General features: G+C 42.3%; 1 protein-coding gene across 14 annotated transcripts in view; it reads right to left on the minus strand.

Annotated features, from left to right (window-relative positions):
• Positions 1-312: 312 nt before the first annotated feature.
• kif1aa (kinesin family member 1Aa) overlaps positions 313-23,398 on the minus strand; it is a 42,250-nt gene continuing 19,164 nt past the window's right edge. For 2 of the 14 annotated variants that reach the window (XM_086225041.1, XM_086225046.1), the window contains 34 exons: positions 22,854-22,933; positions 22,589-22,695; positions 22,400-22,483; positions 22,092-22,272; positions 21,888-21,960; positions 21,005-21,095; positions 20,772-20,920; positions 20,503-20,681; positions 20,085-20,222; positions 17,487-17,795; positions 14,977-15,095; positions 14,774-14,880; positions 14,555-14,690; positions 13,871-14,033; positions 13,684-13,774; positions 13,486-13,604; positions 13,322-13,377; positions 11,776-11,884; positions 11,570-11,636; positions 11,407-11,491; positions 11,220-11,325; positions 9,515-9,541; positions 7,751-7,774; positions 7,197-7,311; positions 6,965-7,098; positions 6,818-6,879; positions 6,593-6,738; positions 4,912-5,100; positions 4,335-4,406; positions 4,076-4,197; positions 3,614-3,757; positions 3,334-3,526; positions 3,133-3,251; positions 313-3,059 (listed from right to left, as the gene is read on the minus strand). In XM_086225041.1, the coding sequence (XP_086081167.1) occupies positions 3,017-3,059; positions 3,133-3,251; positions 3,334-3,526; positions 3,614-3,757; positions 4,076-4,197; positions 4,335-4,406; positions 4,912-5,100; positions 6,593-6,738; positions 6,818-6,879; positions 6,965-7,098; positions 7,197-7,311; positions 7,751-7,774; positions 9,515-9,541; positions 11,220-11,325; positions 11,407-11,491; positions 11,570-11,636; positions 11,776-11,884; positions 13,322-13,377; positions 13,486-13,604; positions 13,684-13,774; positions 13,871-14,033; positions 14,555-14,690; positions 14,774-14,880; positions 14,977-15,095; positions 17,487-17,795; positions 20,085-20,222; positions 20,503-20,681; positions 20,772-20,920; positions 21,005-21,095; positions 21,888-21,960; positions 22,092-22,272; positions 22,400-22,483; positions 22,589-22,695; positions 22,854-22,933 (3,939 nt within the window). In that variant the 3' untranslated portion in view covers positions 313-3,016. Of the gene's footprint in view, positions 3,060-3,132; positions 3,252-3,333; positions 3,527-3,613; positions 3,758-4,075; positions 4,198-4,334; positions 4,407-4,911; positions 5,101-6,592; positions 6,739-6,817; positions 6,880-6,964; positions 7,099-7,196; positions 7,312-7,750; positions 7,775-9,514; positions 9,542-11,219; positions 11,326-11,406; positions 11,492-11,569; positions 11,637-11,775; positions 11,885-12,994; positions 13,211-13,321; positions 13,378-13,485; positions 13,605-13,683; positions 13,775-13,870; positions 14,034-14,554; positions 14,691-14,773; positions 14,881-14,976; positions 15,096-17,486; positions 17,796-20,084; positions 20,223-20,502; positions 20,682-20,771; positions 20,921-21,004; positions 21,096-21,887; positions 21,961-22,091; positions 22,273-22,399; positions 22,484-22,588; positions 22,696-22,853; positions 22,934-23,398 lie in introns of all 14 variants that reach the window. The other 12 variants (XM_086225050.1, XM_086225052.1, XM_086225053.1 and 9 more) reach the window with 10 other exon arrangements.

Consider the following 23,398-nt stretch of genomic DNA (forward strand, 5'->3'; position numbering starts at 1 on the left):
TGTGTGTGTAATATCTCATGAGCACATTTGAATTAAACAGTTATATCTCGTGGCCTCAAAATAACTGTATTCAAGGAACAAGTTCCATTTTGTGGCCTTCAAATGATAACAATAAATAAATTCTCTCTCTAAGGCTTCTCCTGTGCTCCATGGAACACTATACTTCCCAACTAAAACATTTACAAAAGAAAGCAACAAACTGGGGACACAATTCCCACATTCAATAAGTTATTTTAAAGTGTGCTTAAAAAGATTTGGAAATAGTAAAATCATGAAACGTTCTGTAAAGAAGACAAGTGCCTGAGTTTGTGTTGCATAATTTCCATGTTTATTTCATATATGACAATGTGTTTAGTGTACACAAACATTTGACGCTAAACTCCAACACTCAGAGACACTGACTGAACTACTGCCCATTTCATATTTTGTAAATGGGTGCAACTTTATAATACACTGTTCACAGCAATCATGTTTATATACAATGCAAAATAATCTGAAGAAGAAAAAAAAAAAAGAAATAGTGTGGAAAAAAAAAGATTAGATGTGGAAGCACAAAACCGGAAATGATCTACTTTCCAAACGGAGGGATGAGGAGGACTTGATTTTGTGAAGGCTGTCACAGAATGACGGTGCAGTTGCACATACTTAAATAAGAGTGAAACCAAGGCATCGCCCCGTGCAAGAAGCAACGCCTAACAGGGTCAGAAGGTGCTGGTTCCTCGCTACCTACAAACAATGAGGGAACCAGACGGTGAAAGCAGAGGACAGGGTAATAACAAGCACTCCAGCAGAATAAGTATGTTCACATATCATTGTACATTCAGTGTGAGACTTTAGTGACTGCACCAACTTAACTTTGGTTGGTTCAAATGTGACACACAGGAAAAGGCCCAGTGACACTGAGAAGGAAGTCCTGCGCAGTGAGAGCAGAACGGAAGACCCCGAGCTCACTTGGGTTATAAAGAAAATGACACTTGGGACAGTGTCGTGTGCAATACAGTAGGTATTCCCTCAAATGTGATGCTATAACTGGATAAATATATGCTGAGACAGCTTGTGATTGACTTTGATTATCGACTTCTTGTTACACAAACAAAAGACATCTGACTGTTTGATTAATTGCTGTTAGTTGCGCACACACACGTAGGGCAGCAGAATCCTTTGACTGGCTCAACACATCACACAGAAAAGCTTCCGATGCTTTCAGTACAGCACAAATAAGACAATGTTGATCTGCAATATTTACTGTGCAGGAAACAAAGATAGTTTTACACACACACACAGACACACACACAAAAAAAAAAATCAGCATTCTTGTGTCAAATGTCCAGGTATGCACTGTAAGTGAACTGTCAGAACTGACGTTGAGCGTGTTTTCGAGGCTGGCTGACCTGAGGCGCGCTCATCAGTCCAAGTGCAACCAAGTTTTTGCACAGGTTCAGGTTTATTGTTGTTTAAATCAAAATAAATGCTATGCTGACCAACTGCACAGGAGCAGATTTTATCACAGATCATCCGAAGGGATTTAAAAGGAGAGTACAGCCCTGCAGCATGCACTTGACACTGATTGCCATTCACATGCTGTCATGATCATCCTGGAATGAGTGTGTTTTTTTGTTAGAGTAAACATACTTGGAGTTATGGAGATTCCACACTGTTACAGATGACTGAACTGTACCATGAATAAATGAACCCCTCTTGTCTGCATACGTAACTGTCTGATGATGGCGATGATGACCGAACGGTAATAGCAGCATGGAGGATGTGGTCTGAAAGCAACTGGTGCAGAGGCATACTGTGCAGTATGACTGAAAAGAGAGGCACTACATAATAAAAATATACATATTATTCAGAAAACCAGTTTCTAATTCTGCACTGAGAGGAACAGTGTTTACTTTTGATCATTTACCAAGGTAGCTCTGATATTTTTTACCTAACAATGTACAGACCTTCTAAGATGTGTGTGAATGGGGTCGAAGGTCAAGGGTGACTATCCTAATCTTCAGTGGGATAGTGTTATTCAAGTAATCTTCAGCACAAAGGAACAGGCCAATGTAAAGTTAACAGCCTTAACTGCATGGGGACAAGCTTGTACTATTAAAACATTGAAGCAACTCATTAAAAAGTGCAGTGTGCAGAAATTGCACTGTACTACGACTTTAGAAATATAAATGTCTTTGTAAATAAATACGTGCAGAAATAAATAATCAAAGCTGTTAAATATCTAAATATATCACATTTGAAAACAATTAAAATTCAGGTCGAGAATCAGATTAATTTGGGAGAATGAATGACACTGGATTGTTATTTATAGTGTGGATGCAGATACCCTCAGTGCTCGTTTGAGTCGCTAACACAGGATGCCACAAGCACAGGAAGTTAATGATGACGTAGCAGTCCCTCGCCTGGCTGTGTGTGCGAATGTTTCTAAGAGGTTGTTTTTTTTTGGACAAGGAGGCAGCAGGACCAGAGAGAAGAGAGAGAGAGAGAGAGAGATCAACTAGACTGTCATTTATCTGCTTTTAGCTCGTATTTTAGCTGGATGCAAACCAGTTTACAATGTATATATAGCTGAGTAGAGGAGAGTCTGCATGTTTGTCTATCAACTGATGCAAATGTAGCAATGTGCTCCTCACTGACATATAGATAAAGATACATGTCACTGCTTTTTTAAGGAATAAATGTATAAGGCTCGATGTGTCACTGACAACAACTACAGTACATTACCATACATATGTAATCGGAAATAAGAAACTGTTTCTATGTCCACCATTTTCTTCATCTGCCAGCTACGACCAACAGTGACAGCTTTTTAAGAGCTTCTTCAGACTATGAGAATCACACCGCAGCAGAGGCCTGACACAAGGTGGGCTCTTTAGGTGCCGAGGACAGGAGTGACAAACTGAGAATGTACAGGATAAAAATGCTCGTTGGTTGGTGACTGTGACGGTGGGGGCGGGGCTCAGCACAAGGGGAGGGTTGAGGACAGCGATCTATGTACAGCTGAAGTGGTGTTTCACATCCTCATCTGTCCGGCTCGTCTTCTTGACAGCTTTGACCTGAGGGAAGGAGGAGTTTGTATCAGCGATCAAATACTTGTCATCACATTTCTCTGTGAGGGTGATGTGTTACCTGATCGTCCCAGCGAGGAGAGGATTGAATGCGTACAGCCAGTCGTGCATCTCTTTGTCATTGGTGGCTTGAAGCAGTATTCCACGATGTTCTGTACACACGGCAAATGTGTTTGGGGTCTGAAGAGAAAGAAAAGAAAGCCTCTTAGGACACAATGAATGAATAAAGCCATTCAGAGAACAGACGGAGGGAATCAGATACCTTTAGCATTGCCTGCTGGTCCTCACTGTACTCCACCTGGGCAGACGAGAGATTGAGAATAGCTCGCTCCACAGTATCTCTCTCTGTGTTGTAGATGTAGACGTACGGTCGCCGCACGACGACGTAGCGCTTCACCCATCCATTAGTGTGTGGCTCAAGGAAATGCAAATAACCCTTCTTTGACACAATGGGGCTATGAAATAGAGGAGAAATATTTCCTCACACACGTTGAAGACTGATATATTTCCACATCTCCTTTTTATTCTGAGGTGTGTCTCACCTGACTCGAATCTCCTGGATATCAGGAACAAATCTGCGGATGCGAGGCTTGCTTTCGGAGGCTCCACTGACGGGCTTCTTGGCATCGGCGTCCAGCTGCGTGTCAGGACATGGGCTGACGGCACGGGAACGTGGTGTAGGAGGTCTGTAGTAGGGAAGTAGGAGCAGGGTTCATGCACATCTTTAATCATACATTTCCATGATTTTCCAGACCTATCAGGAACACTTTCATGACCATATACTCTCTAAAACATCTGTTTACTTGTGAAAAATTAAAAAAAACCCTCTTAAAAATTAACCAATGAAAATTTGACTAAAATTACAGACAAACTACGTGGTTTTATACAACATGAATGCATCTGTTGATTGTGTAAAACCTGTGCCAGTAATATACCGTAGGCCCGGAGTGCACATCTTTGCACATTTTGCAACTAAATTCAGATAACTATGTCTCAGTACTGACCTGAGTTCAGCATTGCTATAGCAACCGTCCATCAGGGAGGGGCACGTGGAGGAGGGCGTGATTGTGTTCAATGCAGAAATTGAAGTGGAGTCTCTTAGCGTTGTGACAGACATCTCTGAAATCTGACACACACACACACACACACACACACACACACACACACACACACACACACACACACACACACACACACAAGCTTGATCAGCTCTGCAGAACCGATCAACAGAAAAGGACTAAATGTGAGTGTTCAGAGTGCTACCTTGCTCTCACTGGCGCTGACACACACGTGGCTGTACTCTCTGTTGAAGGAGTGAGTGAGCAGTCGCAAACACTGTGTGAAAAGGGACAACATTTAAGACATTTTCTAAGGGTTAGACATAATCTATTATATAATAAAAACCTCTAACTCTATTATGACCTGACATGACTTCATGTTAATTCTGATATTTTTAAAGCTGGTCCCTATTTTACTACATTGGTGGGTTCTGATAAATGAATATGGACAACCACTACAAAAAGCCAGTAATTTCTAAAGTACTAACCCAGAGGAAGCCAAACATTAATAAGGTTCTGGTTTACTCTGATGACAATGGACTCTGCCTGCAGCTGCTTAGAGGTTGATGGCTATGGCGTTCTTGTTCAATATTGGGCTGATTCCCTTATGCTTTGTCTGTGTAAATCTTCCAGATGCAAACATAGGAAAATATGGCCCAGGTTCAAAAATACCTGACGAAGGCTTCAAGCACCCACTTGATGTGACCTAGCAGGACAAACCATCCTGGCAACACAAATATAGCACGAGAGCGCACATAAGTCAGTGTTTAGTGATTAATGACCTTGGCAGCGAGCTCTCTCTGCCTCTCAGTGGTGATTTCAGAGCTGGATCCGACATCCTGGTCGACCTCAGAGAGCCGTGGAAACTCGCTCAGCTCCTCTGTGATGCAGGACTGCATGGCTGCCTGTCCCATAAGCAGGGTGGACTCCAGTTTCTCTCTCAGGAGGAGGTAATGTTTGGTCTTCTCCACCTTAAACGGACAACGCATCAAAGTGAAGGACAACAGACAATGTCCCTGGATTCAGACCTGATCAAACGATAATGTTTCATTCGGTGTCCTTTCCATTCAAAATAAAGCCAGTGATACTCTGTATTTTTCTTACTGTCAACACACCCCAAGGATGGACCAAAACCAACAACACGTTCAAAAGTACCTCAAATATTCAGTTTCACTTAAAAAAAACCAGAGGCACAGTAACTTCCTAAAACAACTTGGCAATTATAGCAAATATCAATCAAACTTGAGTTCACGGTGTACGTGGTAGAAACTAATTTTGGCTGCAGATTTGGTGTCATGAGTATTCACAGCCACGGGCCGCTGTGTGTGGGACTGACTCAAAATAAATGACAGCACCCTTGTGCTCCAAGATTAGCAATGATGACCTGTGGTGCTGAGGAACAAAGATGTCTCTAAGATGTTGGGCCTCGAATCAAAAAAGGCTTCATCATCAGACAAGACTTGTTCATATGATCCGGTAACTGCTGATCTGCTTTAGCTGCTTTGGGTTCATCGATTTACTGACAAAAAGCTAGATACAGAACACCACCAGACTCATTCTTGATTTGTTCTATTAAATATATTTTTTGTTACATTAGTGGATTTCCTGTATTCCTGGCAAGCTTTTCCTAATGTTGCTGAGAAATGGCTCTGCAGACTTGCTAAACCTGCATTGGCTGTTTTTATGGCTACTAGGAGGCAGTGGAATTTAGAACACAGTACTGACATACTTCCTCTGAGATATTCCAACTGATATGGCCAATATGTTATAAACAGTAGCCTATTTACACATCTATCCCACAGTATCGTTTGTTTACATTGTTGTTTCTGCTTATGTGTTGGATGTAATATTTACTCTCAAAAGGGGAATCTGTGGATCTTTAAGGTTCCACCTGTTCATACACTCTCCGCTGTGAAAACAGCCATCTGTTGCAGCCAAAGATTACAGGTAGTAAAACGACGAGCCAAAACCTGCTATACAACTCCATGAAGCCAAGGGGGGTTGCACCATTAATAATCTGTAGGTCTATCTCTACGAGTACCGCCTCTGGCATCACACGTAATAATGTTTACATTTTTTATATAATTATGGAATGTATTTTTAATTGGCCAATTTATGACAAAAAATTGAGATTTTGATGCAAAACCCTCCAACAAACATGCAGAGTCACCATCTCTGTGTGGTGGCCTGAGGTTGAGTGAACCAAGCTTGTGACTGGCAGGATAAATCTGTGGGAGTACATGGGGAAAGGAAAAAGTAGCATTTGACCTTCCGTTATGACCACTACTGAGGTGGGCATGTGCAACTGTGTGAATGTGATCAGGGTACTACTGTGAAAGACAGCATAGGTGTCAGATGGAAATAACCTGAATAAGGAGCTGTGTGGTACATCTGTTGCTCATCTGTCCTCAGGTTTAAAACATATCAACTATAACGAAGAGAGAAGTAATTTGTGGCCCTCACGTCTTGAAGGAGGCTGAGTTTCTCCAGCTCCCACTGGTGGTCTAGAATGAGGCTGTCACTGCGGGGCCTCCACCCAGCCAGGTTCTCCTCCCCACGGACGTAGGCCACTGAGGTGTCCAGCACCCGCCTGCGCCTCCTCTGCATACCTGGAGTGGAGCAGGTGCAGGATTAGAAACCTTCCAGATGTAAGCTTGAAGAAAGCTCTGACATTGTTTTGAGCCTTACCCGGGCTTCCTGCATCCGCAAGGTTACATAGGCTGACTTCATAAACTCCAGTAACACGGTTTCTGGAAGAAGAACATAAAAATCTGTATCAATGCAGAGAATCCAGCGTTACATAATGTTTTCATAATTTGGCATGTCAAATCTTACCCATCTGCTGCTCTAAGGCTTCCTGTACCAAAGAGGTTGCGGATTGAGCGGGAGGCGGACAGCTTTGTGTCTCGAGAATAAAACACCATGCAGATATCTTTGGTTATAACTGCAGGCTGTGTGCAGTTCTCCATCTGTAACAGAAAGAATGTGAGGAATTACTAACGTTGCAGCTTGAACCCGGTGAGAGTTACTTTCACCTCTCATGAACGCAACCTGTAGGCTACTGTACCTCCAAGTAGGCTGATAGGGTCATGTAGATCTTCTCCCCGTATGGAGTCACTCGGTTCAGGAGCAGAGAGTTGTGCATGGAGCTGTCCCAAGCGGTTTCAAAACGATAGAAGGTCCTGAGGTGTCCCATCGAACAAGAAGGCATGAAAATGAATTAACAATCATCGTTTAAGTTCTAGTTCTCTCTTACATCTAATTAAACATATCAACCTAACAACACAGATGTTAACAGATGAACATAAATCCAAACAATAACTCAATAAGAACAATTTAAATACAGGAAGATGTGCACTTAAATTTGATACACAAAGAATATTTATGGTTGTTTTTGACATTTTACAGTATTTAAACGTTATAGGAGGTGTTGGCCAAGTTTTAAACACAACAAAAAAGCTAATGAAATTATTTTGCATGCAACAGGCTCACTGGATTGCTACCCGGCCTTGAAAGAATCATAACAACAAAGCAAAGAGAGTGGAGATGATGTAGTACAGAGTAGACGGTGGAAGGGATGAGATACAGCCAGGTGAAATGAGGGACAGGGCAGTGAAATACCTATGGTCACGTTCCAAGGAAATGCTGTGAGAAAGAAGAAATCAGCAAAAGAATAAAAAGTGTGAGAGTCAGGAAGTATGTTGTGGTTGTGCGCTTGTGTGACTGGGATGGTGTTTGTCGTTGTTCACACTGTTATCTGTTGCTGGTATAAATGGTAGCGTGGACAGTGCAGCTCACCCACGGGAGACGGCTGATACTTCCTGAGGACAGTGCTGTTCCAGCATTCTGCCCTGACACTGGAAAGGTCAAATTACAGCACATGCCCACTCCTTAAGCAACAATACTGCTTTCTGTTACGCCTCTGACCGACTCCATACGTTCATATACTAGAGGGAAAATAATGACAAGCTGAATCCAGTTATTCTTCTGGCCTGTAGCCCAGTGTGGCCTAAGCAAGAATTGTAAAAGGAAACCAATGTTTCTGTATCTGTAAGTCATAAGTAAGGCTGAATGGCCTCTTCATGAGGATCAGATGTTGGCCCACTGGCTTCGGACTGAAGCGACCTTTTGGAAAAGTGAACCCACAAAAAAGAAATCAAACAGCAATGAACTGAGTTAAATAGTAAAGAGAGCCCACTGTTGCTCTAGCACAGATGGCCTATCTATTAAGCAATTAGCGAGTGCATTAACACGCACTCTTACACATCACGCACACATGCACATACTTCACTTCTTTTCCAGTAGTAGAAACAGTTCGGTTACACTACAAGGAAGCAATTTCCTCTTTGCACTACACCAACATGTACTTCTCTGCGTTTTATTAGCTCCTACAAATGTAGGAGCCAGGATTGAAGTCATGCTGCTGGCGAAACATGTGAGGAGCCGTTTCTGTTGTTTGGCAGAAATTTGCTGCGGTACGAGCAAGATTTAGAAACATTCACAACATTGCAGCCATTTTGGGCAAGGAGCTACTGGTGAGGTAATGGTTCACCTGATTACATTTTAATAGCTGCATTAGAATATAGTGCCAGAACGGGTACTGTAAATGATGTGATCCCTATTACAGCACTTGAGCAACAGCGGATGACTAGTGTTCCTGTTAATGCTCTTGAACTGTGATGGGAAGTGCTGTCAGTCTCATGAGACCACGATCAAATTCAAAGCATTGCTTCACTGCACAGATCAACTGTAAACAAGTCGTAAACTGGAGAGAACAAAGCTGGAAAAGGACAGTTTTTGAGCTTTTTGTCAATGTTTTTTGAAAGGACAAGGTGTGTCTCTGGACCATTTAACTATAAAGTGCTGTAGTGGATCACATCCACCCTCTACTGGCAAACAGACATATCAATACCCCTTAATGCATTCTTTTACAAATAATCAGATATTAACTTATGCAGAGGAACAGTGTCAAACATGTTGTCTTTCCTGTTGCTCACAAATGCAAGAGAGAGAAGAAACGTATCTAAAACCAGCTACTGAAATTGCTGAAGTAGAAACAGAGAGCGAAACTGGCCCAGCGACACCTCCAGCGGAGACACTTTATTGAGCAAAGCGAGCCATGCAGACCCTGACCATCATATACTGCAGCCGGATAACAGCTGAAACAAACACCCAGCGCAGCAAGAGAAGCAGGGGCATGCAGAGCCACATCCTTCACTTCTCATGAGGGGGAGAAAACAAAAAGGCAAAGATGAATAGCAGACGATGAAGGAGAGGAGAAAATAGAATTAGTGGAGGCCGACTATGATAAGGTGTAGAGGACATTTAAAAGATGAGGTGTTTGTGTAACTTAAGAGCATGAGACGAGAGGGCAAAATAATATACCTAGGCATGTCCGAATCAAGAAACTGTCTGCAAAAGCAAAAAACAACATTCTGTTAGTGGATTGGAGGGAGAAAAATGTTAGCATCCATATATACTTTGAGGTTAGTAGTTTATGCAAGAATGAGCAGTGAGCCAGCTGAACCACAGCCTGACCACAGGTGCTGAAACCTCAAACGCCATTCATGGCTAGTGAGGCTAGAAGAGCAGAAGCACTAAGGTGGGGTTTAACCCCAGGTGTACAGCACCTGTCAAGGAGCAGCTAGTAGAGAAGGGCAACTGGGCAGTGCAACATAGAAAGATTAGTTATTTTAGTTTCAAACCGCTGGCCTGGGAGATGATGTTGGCTTTGTGGGGAGTGGTTGAGAAAGCAGGGATTAAGCCATAAACAATTGGTCACAAATAAGAATCATGATCTAAATACAAAAAAAAAATCCTACTGTTTTTTTAAACAAAAATTAACTTCTATTTATGCACATAGTCATTTTTAATAAACTGTGAAGACAAGATTTATGACACATGCTACTACTAAGAACTGTCCATCAGCAATATAGTAATGGTGATATTCGTGGGAGGTGATATTAGAAGATAAACTAATGAAGGGTTAATAGTGGTTCCTATGTCAGTGATTACTGCACTTCATGCATGAACACGCCACCTTCTACAAAACTATCAAAACAGTTCTAAATTGGTGGACACCAGCCTTCAAAGAATACTACTGCCCTCTTCTGGTTGGCTGCAGAATAACATTAGGCATTTTTGACTGGCACAAGTATTAAGGGGCTCTTTTTTTTTGTATAAAATCCAGTACATATTTTTTCCAATAAGATGCCATGAGCTGGACACAGCTATCATAAAACATACAAAAAGAATTTGCTGATTGTTGTCTGCAGCAGGCGGTTCCTAAGAGGGTTTCAATATAGTGATGATGAAATGTATGACATCATACTGACCAAATTCACATCGTTTAAGATTGATTAATTTACACTTCTTGCAGTGACACATGCTGCTGGATAAGTCAGAGACATGCAAATTGTTTTATATTTTAGTGTTAGTATATTTAATAAAAATGATCTTTTAATACAACAGCGAGATGCTGTAAAAGCTCGCTTTGCTACATTTAATGGCATTATTGACAAGTGAGTTACTTTTGTGGTTCATATATCTAATCTTGATTGAGAGATGAGACCAAGGTGAGGTGATAAACAGTGTGAGATGAAACACATAGGTGCAATGACAACAATCAAACATAGAAAGCAGAGATCAACACACAGGAGGGTCGCACAGCCAGCACGAACTGAGGTGAGTTCATTAACAACTGACGTGGCAGGTTAGCCTTTAAATGTTAGCTTTAATTCACTTTGCTAAAATCACCCAGGACTGTTTAGACATGACCTCCTGCAGTTAGAGTGAGATTAAAGTCATGCAGAAACAAAATAAAGAGGTTGCTGAAGATTGTTCGACCATTCAGCTTGTGTCTTTTCTGCCATGCTGATTAACCAGATTTGTAGAGTTGCCTATGCCATGCATTGGCTTTGCTTTTGTGCCATGTTCCACAGTAGGAGCTGGCACAGAGGTTCTCAGGTATTACTTGAAAAAACAGAGCTATAAAGTGGTTTCCAAGCTCAGCCAGGCTGCACAACCTTTAACAAATTGCACTAGAGTTGTCATTTGTGGTTGCAAAGCTAATGTTAGGACCTGTACATACCTGTCATCTTGCATGGGTCTGACATAACCAGCAGACAAGATGTTGAGAGAGAGAATATTGGGGTCAATGATGGTCTCATCAGATTCAGGAGTGTTGCGGAGACGCCCTGGAAAAAAGCAAAGGTGCCTTTGTCAGAACAGATCAATGTTAAACCACAGTTTTGGTCCCAGGTTCAAACCACACGTACCCACAACGAGTTCGCGGACATCCCTCCACTCGATGTCACCTCCAGACTCATGCACAATGGTCACAGTGAGTCTCCTCTGGAGGCCCTGTAGAATTGAAGACAGAGCAGGCAAAAGAGTTCAGTACATCAAAATGTATATTTGTTCAGCGTGTGACTGACATACCTGGTGAAGTAGGAATGTGCCATGGCAGGGCATTCCTCCTCTGTGGTCCACCACAGCAGGGATGTAGCTGGGAAGACACAGACAAAAGCATTCTTCACTGATATGACCAAATAGTTCTGTTGTCCAATGACTCCCAGGATCATTGTACTAATTTCTCTTGAAAATGAACTGTAACACATTAGCAAGAGGTGACAAAGAACACCCACTCTCCATTGGCCTCCAGCTCGCAGATTTCAAAGAAAACCATCAGATCATATTTGCAGTGGCAGGGTCCTGCCTGCGGGCGGGTCATGGCTGTTAGCTTGGTGGCAGGTACTGTGTCGGAAAAAGGAAGAGAAGCTTAGACAAGATGACACATTGAGGAGGAAACAGAGGGCAGCTGAGCTAAAGGCAGGGAGATGACAACAACTCTAACCTTACACGGGACAAAAAAAAAGGGAAGAAGAAAGGAAGAACCACTCAGGCTTCTAGGAGGAGCTTCTTTCTAACACTTACACTATTTCTATGCAAGCATTCAAAAACCTCCCCTAGGTTTGGACCCAAGACTTCCTGAACCATTTTATGAACAAGGAAAAGCACAGGCACAAATTTCTGTCACAGTATCATTAGAACTGTTTAATTCAAATGGTCTTTCCTGACTATGTATATTCTTACCACACACAAGGTGGTTCCCCAGAAGGAGTTCAGAGTTAAGAGAGACTTGATGAAAAAGAAAAATCAAATGCAGACCAGGAGCTCAGCCCAACACCAAGAAGAAAGTTAGATTGTGTTTTACTGCATGTATAGTATATTGATATTAATTCTTTCCCATCTGGGAATATATAATTCATCATCACTCCAGCAGAAAGGCACAGTAATCCAGTTCAAGGAGAGCTTATGAAGGGAACTGCAGGGAGAAAGCACCACGCAGTGAACACACAGGACACCGGAGAGCCAATCCAACTATAGAATCCTGACACAGGAAAGCTCCACTTTTATATCAATATAATTCTTTTTTAAATCTATTAATGGCAGGAATGAAACCTGGAACAGAATTATTAATGTGAGCTCTCGTATCTAGTACTCACTGGCTGTTGGCACGCTGGCAATAAAATGGAGCTATGTGTTGTTATTTCCTCCATAAACCCAAGGAAGGAATGTGATCACTGGCATGTGTCTATTTATCAGCAGGATATCTCAAAAAGAATGGATTATTTATATTTTGATTGAATTTTGGTTGAAAGAATGTTAATATTACCAGAGATAAGTGACTGAACTTGGGAGGCGATCTGAATCAAATCACTGATCCTGGATTCTGAAGACTGTTCAAGGTCATTGCTTACAAAACAGCAATGGGGCACCTTTAAGTCACACCAAAATAAGCTCTTGATATAAAAAAAGGTTTTCAGTCCCAGGATTCTCTTGGATCTGACATCAATGACCAACCCGGCTTCTGAGCTTTAATAACTGAACAGATAGAGGTGGGTGGAGCTGGCAGCTGAGCTCGCTCATTGGCTTCCAGTAAGAAGGAAGCAGCCAAGCCAGCGGCAGACAGTGCGTGGCCTGATAACGAGTCCACCAGTACCCCATTGAACACATCTGGGACCAGGTATCGGATCAGCTCCAGCGATTTCTCCTGGTCTGGCGAGGCGTCAGGGTCTACTGCTCACACCCAACAACATGAAGCTGAGATGACATGACTTGCAGGGAGACCAACACGGAGACAATGCAACATAAACAAAGGGAAAAATTCAAGGCGGTGAAGTGATTTACCTGGTTTGGACAGCGGCATCACCCGTGGGAACTGTCTTCTGCAGGGCCGCAGTGGACTGGTAGAGAAAATAACACATCAAATCATTCACCACTTGATGAAAACACCATATATCTTATTGATTATGCTGTATTTTTGTCTCCACAGTCCATAACCACTACGGTACCTGATGACATCTTTACAGAGAGGGAGAAAAGGCTGTTTCTGGTAGTGTCCAAAAACTTCAAATACAATTGGCTGAGTCTTGATGTAATCAACGAAAGATTTAGTAACTTCAACAGCAATCTATAAAGAAAAATAAAAAGGGATGTTTTGAGTTCTGGACAACACATCACCGGACACAGTGTCTGCTCAAATATCTTACATTCTGCACATGGTAGAAGCCCAGAGGAGGGCCACGGCCAGTGTTTTTTAGGGGTTCAGTGGAAAAGGCCTCATCATGGCGGTGGATGAAACTGCAATCAATCAAAAGACCAAACGTAAATATTTACACGTGGAACTGTAAGATGGGTTTAATACTGTAAATACTTGCAATCATGCAAAATACTTACTTGAACTGGCAAAATATGTCAGCATACTCTGCAGAGATGCTGGATGCTTGCAGGACGGTCACCCTGAAGGTAAAAACATTACCGATGGTGAGGTGTTCCAGAGTTGTGTCGAGCTGGCCATCCAGGCTGCCTTTCAGGGGATTCTCAAGTTCATCTGCTCCAGCTGCAAGGAAACAGGAAGCAGGACACAGAGTACAGTTTACATTACAGCAGCTACCGATATGCTGAGTAGTGTTAGGCACCATGGACCGTGGGTTGGCCCTCTGAGCCCAGGTCTTCCAGCACCAACTCCATCATGATTCTTTAACTTGCAGTTAGTCAGACACACATCAAGCAGCCAAGTATGTCAAATTTAGGCCACTGTTTGGCTGAGCGGGACATTGCATAAGTACTTTTTCGAGCTACTTCAGCGAACCAATACTTCTACTACCAGAGGCAGAAGCAAGCTAAGAAAAAATTATGTTTCTACAAATACAACTTTAACTTCAAGGAGCCTTTCCAGATCCTCATCGATGGGACTTTTTGTCAGGCGGCGTTGAAGAACAAGATTCAGATAAAGGAGTTACAGTTAAGTAGAAGTTAATAAGCACACACACACACACACACACACACACACACACACACACACACACACACACACAGACTCACCAAGTATGTATCCATTCACTCATGAAACATGATTACCCGCACATGTGTTGTTGTTGACCTCATCAGCTGAGGGTCCCATTTCTGCGTTCTGACCCTCCCCCTCCACAATACGAAGCTCCTCCTGTGAAATCCCTGTGCGGGACAGGCCTACAGAGCAGGACTCTGACTGGAACTGCAAAAGCAAAGTGCACAACAGACTGGTAGGTAGGTAACTGTGTGCATTCTTCATGCTGTACTTGTAGGGGCTGTCTCTACCTTCTCATACTGCTGATCCTCGAATGAGATTTTGGCAGTGCCCGACTGCCTCACCCCTGAGCCGTAGTCTGGAGCTTCCTCATCAGCTGGAGGGAAACACAAAGAACCTTCACTTCACTCCCTCAAGAAGTCACTCACAGCCTGCCCTTTCAGTCCCTTCTTGGTCTCGGTGTTTGGGTTGAATTGGAGGATCCAAGCCTTACCTGATATGGCCTGCACTGCCACTCGCAGGAAGCCCTTCACCTCTCCTTTCTCACTGACGATGGCCACACGGTGCACCAGGGGAACCGGGTACAGCAAGTTGCTCAGATAAACAAAAGCCCTAAACAGGAAGCAGAACCAGAGAGAGGAATTACAAAACATTCTAACTGACCAAGCCAACGACGACAGGGATACAATTTGAGAACATTTCACTGGACTAGAAAACAGAACACAGAGCTGCAAAGCAACCAAACAGAAGCTGGGACTGCTCTCGCGATGGCCATGGCTGCCCTTTACTATTGCTTCTTAGGGGCTTTACCTCACCATCCATAACATACATTATCGGAACAGTTATGGGTCACATGCAGTATTCCTGAAGATTTGTATTGTTGCTGATGAAAGCTTGGTGAGGTCAAGGAGCATGTGTGTAAGGGTCAACTGACTAAGACATTTTGGGAGCTGGATGAGTAATACTGTGTTTTCCTGCATGGCTGAATATAACACTCTACTGCATTCAGTATGAAAACACTACACTACATATTGAATAAGCCAAGCTGAGCATTTGTGGCACTTAAACATATTTAATGCTGAACACTACATTTTGCTTTGGAATCTAAATGTGCAAGCAGGAACAGGTTTTTTAATCTACAAAGCTTAAATCTTGCAGTCAAGGACCACTTTTCCACAGGCCAATAGGGGTAGACATTTAAGGGTGGAGAGTGTAAGAAGGGACAGGCTTATGACAAGATTGGTGAGGTGCAAAGAAGGCATGCTCAGGACAAAAACGGTGAACAAAAATGCTTTCAAGTTCTCGACTCAAATGAATCAAAAGCAAATGGAACATAAATCATCATACGGAACATGGCTCAGCTTGAATCAAAAACTGCCAGCAGCTTGCTATATTGTATGCTACACCAACGAATGACATCAGAAATCAAAGAACACCTCCTGGGTTGAAATGCTAATTTGTGCAAAAGAGGTGCACTACTTCATCAAGTAAAAATTGACAAAAAAGGTCAAAATGAAAAGACTTGTGCTCTGGCATGCCTAAAAGAGACAGCTGCGGTAGAAACCAGCTCTTTCATCTTGAGATTTTGAGTCTTCTTTGAACACTGTTTTTCTAGTTCACATGAATAATTTTCCAGACTTATTCAGGTTTCACAGCATGGTGAGTACATTGCGCTGTGGTTTCTTGTCATGCAGATCAGACTCCAATCTACTCCATGAGACATGTCAGTGCTTTGGTAAGTGAGTTATCTTGTTTAAAAGCCACTACTTTCCCTGTAGCTGCGCATAAGTGAGACACACACATCAAGCAGCCGTTGAGCATCAACATTGCTTGGATGTCCATGGAAACAAGTGGCATGAACAGGAACCCCCCACCACCCCACCTCCCCCCAGACTGACGTGTTTGATACGCAAGGTTATAACATGAGGGACAATCACTGAGTCTTAGTTAGTGCGTTAAAGATTTTTTAGCAAAGAAACAAAGTAAAACAAGCAAGAGTCTAATTTGATGAGGTAAAGATAGATAGCAAAAGATAAACCCTGAAGCCCAGAAATGTCTACTCCAGTGTCCACTCAGTATCACATTCATCCGTGTAGTGGTTTGACATTTGAGAGCGTTTGTGTCTAAAACATTTGCTCCTCTGACAACTGAGACATGGAAGGCTAACTGAATAGCCATAGCTAACAAAATAAAAAGAAACTGTTAACACAAATAAGGTTGAGAAAGGATGAAGCTATCTACCGAGAACAACCCCAGTACAAGTTATTACTGCGGTAAAGAGACGGACCGTTTTTAAGCCCTACCCATGCCAGATTGGAAAACAATTCATGAAATCATGTGGAGCTCTGTCTTTGTCAAACCATCTGCTAGCTAAGAGCTAGAAAACGCCTAAAAGCTGCTGTGTGGTGACTGAACTACAAGCAAGCAATAGAATCCCATATTTTTTCTTCGTTTGGTGAGTGGCCTAACTGAAAAACTGAGACTTTTAAGGAGAGAAAAGTGGTAGCATCAGCAGACGATGTTGATGTGAAGTCTGACTACCGATCATTTACATAAGTCAGCCTTCACTTGTAGGTCAAGCTAGCAGAGTTGTAACATTTAACTGGCAAGTGAGTCATTGTTTTCCTCTCTGGTGGGCGTGGTTATCAGAGTATGAAGTATTGCGCTCTGTCTCTATAAACTACTTTCCCCAACTGAACGGTTCTTTGGAAGATTATGTCTGTGCACCAAAGCCGGTTAATATGGACAGGGAATGTCTAGTTGCCACGGAAGAAAACCGAACAGTTACATGTTGAAATTCACTGTCATGTTCATGTCTCACCTCCCCGCCACTCATGCACTCAGTCCACAACAGAGTGAGGTCCCACTGCATCTGTCTTGCATGGTGCATGGTGCATGTACGTGTGTATGTCATTTGTGGCTGACGTCTATCGAGGGAAACCCTGTGTCTCAGCGTGAAAGAGCTAGTTTCCTCCACCAGCACGCTCCCGAAACCTCACCAACCTTCCCACTACACTGAATAATGGTGAGCGGTCGTAAAAGGGATCCTGGCCTTCGCTGGAGCCTCGGCAGAGCTCTCCCTCATCATCATCATCATCATCATCATCATCATCATCCTCTCCCCCGAGCTCCGAGCACGGGTCGTCCAAAAAGATATCATCGTCCAGGTCGTCCAACTCCTCCTCTTCCTCCTCCTCCCCTCGACCCTCTCGCTGCGAGTCAGCCAGCTCAGTAATTTCAGAGTTGGAGAGGGTCGGGGATGGGGTAGGGTCACTCATGCGCTCGCTCATGCATGTGTTGAAAATGGGGTTTCTGGTGCAGCCAGAGACATGGGAACTAAGTTAGTACAGTCAGATAGAAAGCACACACTTGGTTTAAGAAGAAGGCCGGTAGAAACCACATGGAATGAACCACTGGAGAAAACAGTTCAGTCTTTGAGGGAAAAAAAGTCAGTTTTCATTGTCTGTGTCAGTGGAGAACACACAGTTTAGAGAAGACAGAAGAGTGGGAGAGTGCAAACCAACCCAGCTGGTACTGGACATCGATTTAACGCCACATAGCCCTTGAAGATATGCTACATTATAGTTACAAAAAAACAAAAACAAAAACACAAAAAAAAAAAACAACGAAACAGGATAACATTCAATTCTGACCAAAACATCGATGTCTAAAGATTAGTAAGAATTTTACATTATATGGACAATAATATGATGTTTAGCAGACATTGGTTTTTGGTCACATTACCTCAACCTTTTGGCATTAGACATTGGTAAGATGTCGGAATTTGGTTCCAAAATACTGACACCTATTGTTGTCCATATTATTATCCACAGTAAAACTGACATTTGCTTTAAGATGCGACATTGAATTTTGGTCTCCCGTGTCACAACCTGAATTCAACCCAATATCAAAATGGAGGAAGATTTTTGGTGAGCTAAGAAGCTGCAGATGTTGTTAGAAGAATTAAACCACCTTTGCTGGGAGAACACCACAAACTGGAAGTCTGACAGACTATGAACATATGGATGACATCCAACTGAGCCATATATGAATCCCATAATTTGGGGGTAAATTCATTTTTTGACCTACGCCATGCAAGCAACCAATTTCAATGAAACAGGGAAAGAACAGATTATATAACAGGGAAGAACCACTTACATTTTCAGGCAGATCTGGATCTAGGTTTTTTTTGGCACTGTCTCTCATATCACAAGACAGGCTATTGATACGATATGTACCATTGTGTAAAACGGCATACCTGTTTAGTTTTTGAAATACTTTAAGCTTTCATAACATGCTTGCAGTGACCAACTCAAGTAAGACAAAACCAGTTCTGATGCTGGAGGGTGCTGTGATTATTAATTCCCTTTAATTTTCATATTTTTACAATCTGATGCTCTATTTGCTCTGAGGTGCTCGTATAGTCTATCTATACTATATTTGATATATCTTTACCTTTATCTTTACATTGTATTTATTAATCATTCACATGGATGCTGATATTTTGTTCCTATAAGTGTATTAATTATAATTCACATATGAGGAGTGTTTTGGCACAACTTCACTTCTTTATAACAGCACAGCAGAACTGAGGTTGCAATGGTAGTAAGAGAGCATCTCCACAAGTTAGATTTCAACGTCCATCATACAAATGTCTTTGGAGCACAACACGAATTAGACTGCAAATATAACTTCAGTGGATTAACCAATATGCAATTTCTCAGGAACTAAATGTCATCAGATGTGGTGCATTTGGCCAAATTTGTCTGAATTAAGCCTCAACCGTATAAACAGAACTTCTGACTGGGCTGACAAAGTTGAAGTGTTTTCAGATTACTGCCTAATACCTTTTTTACTTGTCTTGCAGAGCTAAATGACATGAAAGGCTAGCTATGCTGCGTATTATGTAATAGGACCATGTGACAGTGTAGGACCACTCTACTGGAGACACAGAACTTGAAAGAGGCTGTGTGCCAAACTGAAAGGAAGAAACCGACACAGCAGGCTTTGAGTAGGAGGACTAAAGAAACGTCATTCTCAAATGTGCAATAGTCTATTATTCCAGTTCCTGTTGGATAAGATTCAGCAACAAGCATGCACCAATCCTTTCGACTGGCAGTGAAATCCATCCTTTGGGGATTCACTTCAAGCTCCTGGTCAGGAACTAACACATTCACACTGATTATCATAAAAAGAGGGGACTTCATCGATTGTACTGGCGGTAACTTTTCAGTTATAAAAAATACACCGCAAAGGTTTTTGGTTTTTTTTAGAGACCTTTACATTTGCAATGACCTTTTAATGAATAAATCCTTCATGCAGATGTTGAACTTTACTTGACATGACAAGTGACGCCACTGGTAACATCTGCATGTAGATGACAAAGACACATAATGAAGTGGGCTGCAGACTGCTGGTGTCTCCATCATTAAACATCGGTTGACAGTTAAAGCAAACAACCTCCCATCATCATGAATGACAAGTACACTCAACACTGGCTAGCTATTTGTTCACTGCTGTTTACAGCACATGACCTCAGGATGAATGATCGCCTCTCACCTCCAGTACTGTAAAGGGACAAAGGTGCTGTGAAAAATTTACCTGCCGACCAGACGGAACCAGGGGAAGCGGTCATAAAAGGGGTCGCCTCCTGTCATCACATTTTCACCTTCCTCAGTGGTGTTGCCGGGCACCTCAGCAGCACGGTCATACATCTCTCTCATAAGATCAAGTCTCTGCCTGCAACATGCAACATCAATCCACACATGACCAAAAAGATGCAAAGCATGTTCTTTTAATGAAATCCATCCATCACACTGACATAGAAATCATTCTTTTTGTTTTCTACTGTTTGTTTGGGGTTTGATTATTTTGAAAAAAATATTTCTAGCTAAATAAACTGACTTCATGAGCACTGTAAGGAGAAGTCCACGGGATTATTATACTGAAAGGGTGAAACGAAAGCTGAATTCATGGCAGCAACACTTTTAGGCCTTGTTCTCATAGCATGCTCATGTACCTGAGTTTTTCTAATGTCCAGTAGTGAGTGGCTCCATTCTTCTGATCCTGAACCTCCACAGCCACAATGGTTCGTGGAAAGTGTCGCTTCTCTCTGTCTTTCATTGCCTCTAGGGGGAGCAGGTCTGGAGGGAGGGGCGAGTACAGAGTGTCTGTCAGCAGCACAAACTGGAACTGGACCTGCAAGCGTGCAGAAAGCATGGTTAGAGTTGGAGAGTAACATTTTTTTGTGGATACATTTAAGTATTTGATGACATGAACATTATGGACCTTCTTCTTGAGTTCCACACTGATAGCATTGGCCTCCTTGAGGAAGATGGCATTGCCCCATAATAGGTCACGGAGTGAGGTGAACTGGTAACACCTCCACTTACGGAAGCTCCACAAAGCCAGCTCCCGTTCCCGCTCTGTCCATTGCACTGAGAACCACAGGAATCATCACATGTCATCATTTAGTGCTTAATTGCTTACCAACAACATACTGCGGAGGTACATTGTACTACCTTCTTCTTCTGGCTCCTCCTCTTCTTCTGGAGCTTCTGGGTAATAACGCTCTACTTGTTTCTGAAGAGCCTCCAGTTTGCTCTCATAATCCTAGACAAAGAACCCATTTATGAGGACCAAAGTCAAAATGTCTAGTCCTCTACAAATAACCAAATTATTTACAGAAAGATCATAATTGAATGAACAAACTAATTTCAATGACATAGTATAAAAATATGCATGGCTTATTTTCCCTTAAGATCCAAGTTTTTAAAACAAAATACTATTTGTTGCTTTCATAACTTTAAGTGCTCACTGGAAGTTCATATATAAAAAAAAAAATTTCAAATACCCAAAGCATTTAATTCCACTAGCACGTATGGTATCAAGTATAAGACAACAGCCCTGCAATAAATCCCAATTCATGAGAATTACAATGTTCAGTTTTTACTGAGTCTGTTTGAAGGAGGTGTTGATTTGTCTTAATGGTCCTTTTTAAAGGCTGACTTTGTGGCACTGTGGTGCTGAACTCTACTGGGCTTTACTGATAGGTGTTTCTAATATTTTGTGCGACCCACTGATATGAAGCTAGATGACAAAACATTACGACCAGCTCCCAGTATGGACCGGTACAGTTCACTGTCACAACAATCTAAAGCGTCAAAAATGACAGTTAAAATAATAACTGACACATCTCTGACCCAGATTAGATAAAAACTAATTAGAATCATCATGACAGGGGGATTTACCGCAGTGGTTTAAATGCCTTGGCTGATGGTTGTATATGCCCACACATAACACTATACTATAGACAGATCTGCGGATAATGATGATTGACTTGGTCTCCTCCAGCTTCAGTATGCCTTGAGAGTCCAGTCAATCAGCGGCTGCAATTTACTGTACCAGTCTTTGTTGCTCTAGAAGGTTGTTGGCCTCTTCTCTTTCTTTGCGATACTGATCCTCCAACTCCTGCAGCCTGAAGATAGAGTGAACAATGAATTTTCACATAAAATGCTGAGATGTCAGTGCTGAGGCCCAATATGTCCTTTTTAGTGCACATCCTTGATAGAATTAAATTCCTTGTCTCACGACTTCCAAAAAAAGTACCTCTGTTCCATCTCTTGCTTCATGTCGATTCCTTGTTTCTCCAGTAACTCCCTCTGGGCAAAGGCCCAGTCCACCGGTTCGGCGGGTGTTTCAGCACATGGAGTCCTCTCTCTCTCTGCTCTTGCCTGAACAGGGTGATTGAACCGGAACACATGGCTCTTCCCCAGGATGATGCGATTTCCTGTAACGGTGTTCAAGATCAGCACATATAAAATTTAAATACATACATACAGACATACAAATGCCTGATGCTCCAAGGTGTTCCTAAGAATATACTGATGAGTCAGACAGCAAGGAAGTTTACTGACCTGATTTGAGTACAGTGGGTTCTGTCACTCTCTTTCCATTGACGTAGGTCTCAGCTCCTTCACAGGGCTCGAGGACAACAGCTGCTTAGAAACAGAGAGACCAATATTAGACATCAATACCTGTCTGTCAATATTAAACTCTTAAGTACACAAACAGCAAGCCTGTGGAGCAAGATAAAGATGGCTCACTTTCTCCCGCTGGGCCAGTAGAACTGGTGAAGGTGCAGTGCTCATCCTTGATGAAGTGGCCACTGAGGACTATGTCCTGACGGCTGCTGGCATCTACACGGCCCACCCTAAAAAAAAAATAACAGACTTCACGTATAAACTCTTGTCTTTGTAACGCCAAGCTCTTCCTCATTTAAGTGACTGTTGTTTTGGGTGTTTTTTTTTTTTGTTTGTTTAATATTCCCATCCAGATAATAAACAGGAAAAAAGCCTGTCAACATCCAACCTGGTGATTCCATCTTTAATGTAGTAGAGCAGGCACTCAGACATCAGAGGATCCTCGTTGAGGTTTACCAGATGAGGTGTCTGACAGACAAGGAATCATTTTATTAGCTGTTAACATAAATCATTTATGAGCCATATGGTATTATAACATAGGCATACACTACAAGTCACAGTGCTGAGGAGTGATGTCTCCCAGGAAAAAACATCAAACGATGCACTGTAGTTAAAACCATGCAGCCAAATTCATTCCCACAGCATCACAGTGCAACTCTTTAATGTAGTCTCAGTCAGATGTTACGGGGCTGCAGGCACAGCCAAAATCACTGAAATGGGGGCACAACCATTATCTTTTCCCCATGTTTACACTCACTCCTGCCTTCAGTGTGATGGAAGAGTGTTTGAAGTGACTAAAAATAATAATGAAGTAGATTTAAGATAAGAATAAACCCTCATCAGATCAGCCTCAGACTATGAGAGTCAGAGCACTCAGAGAAGGAGCTTTACACACTTCAGAGCAACAAACCTCGTTAGGGGAAAATAGCCCAA

Source organism: Aulostomus chinensis, chromosome 14, assembly GCF_037954235.1.
Source record: "Aulostomus chinensis isolate RoL2024-O1b breed Wild chromosome 14, RoL_Achi_v1.0, whole genome shotgun sequence".
NCBI lineage: Eukaryota > Metazoa > Chordata > Actinopteri > Syngnathiformes > Aulostomidae > Aulostomus > Aulostomus chinensis.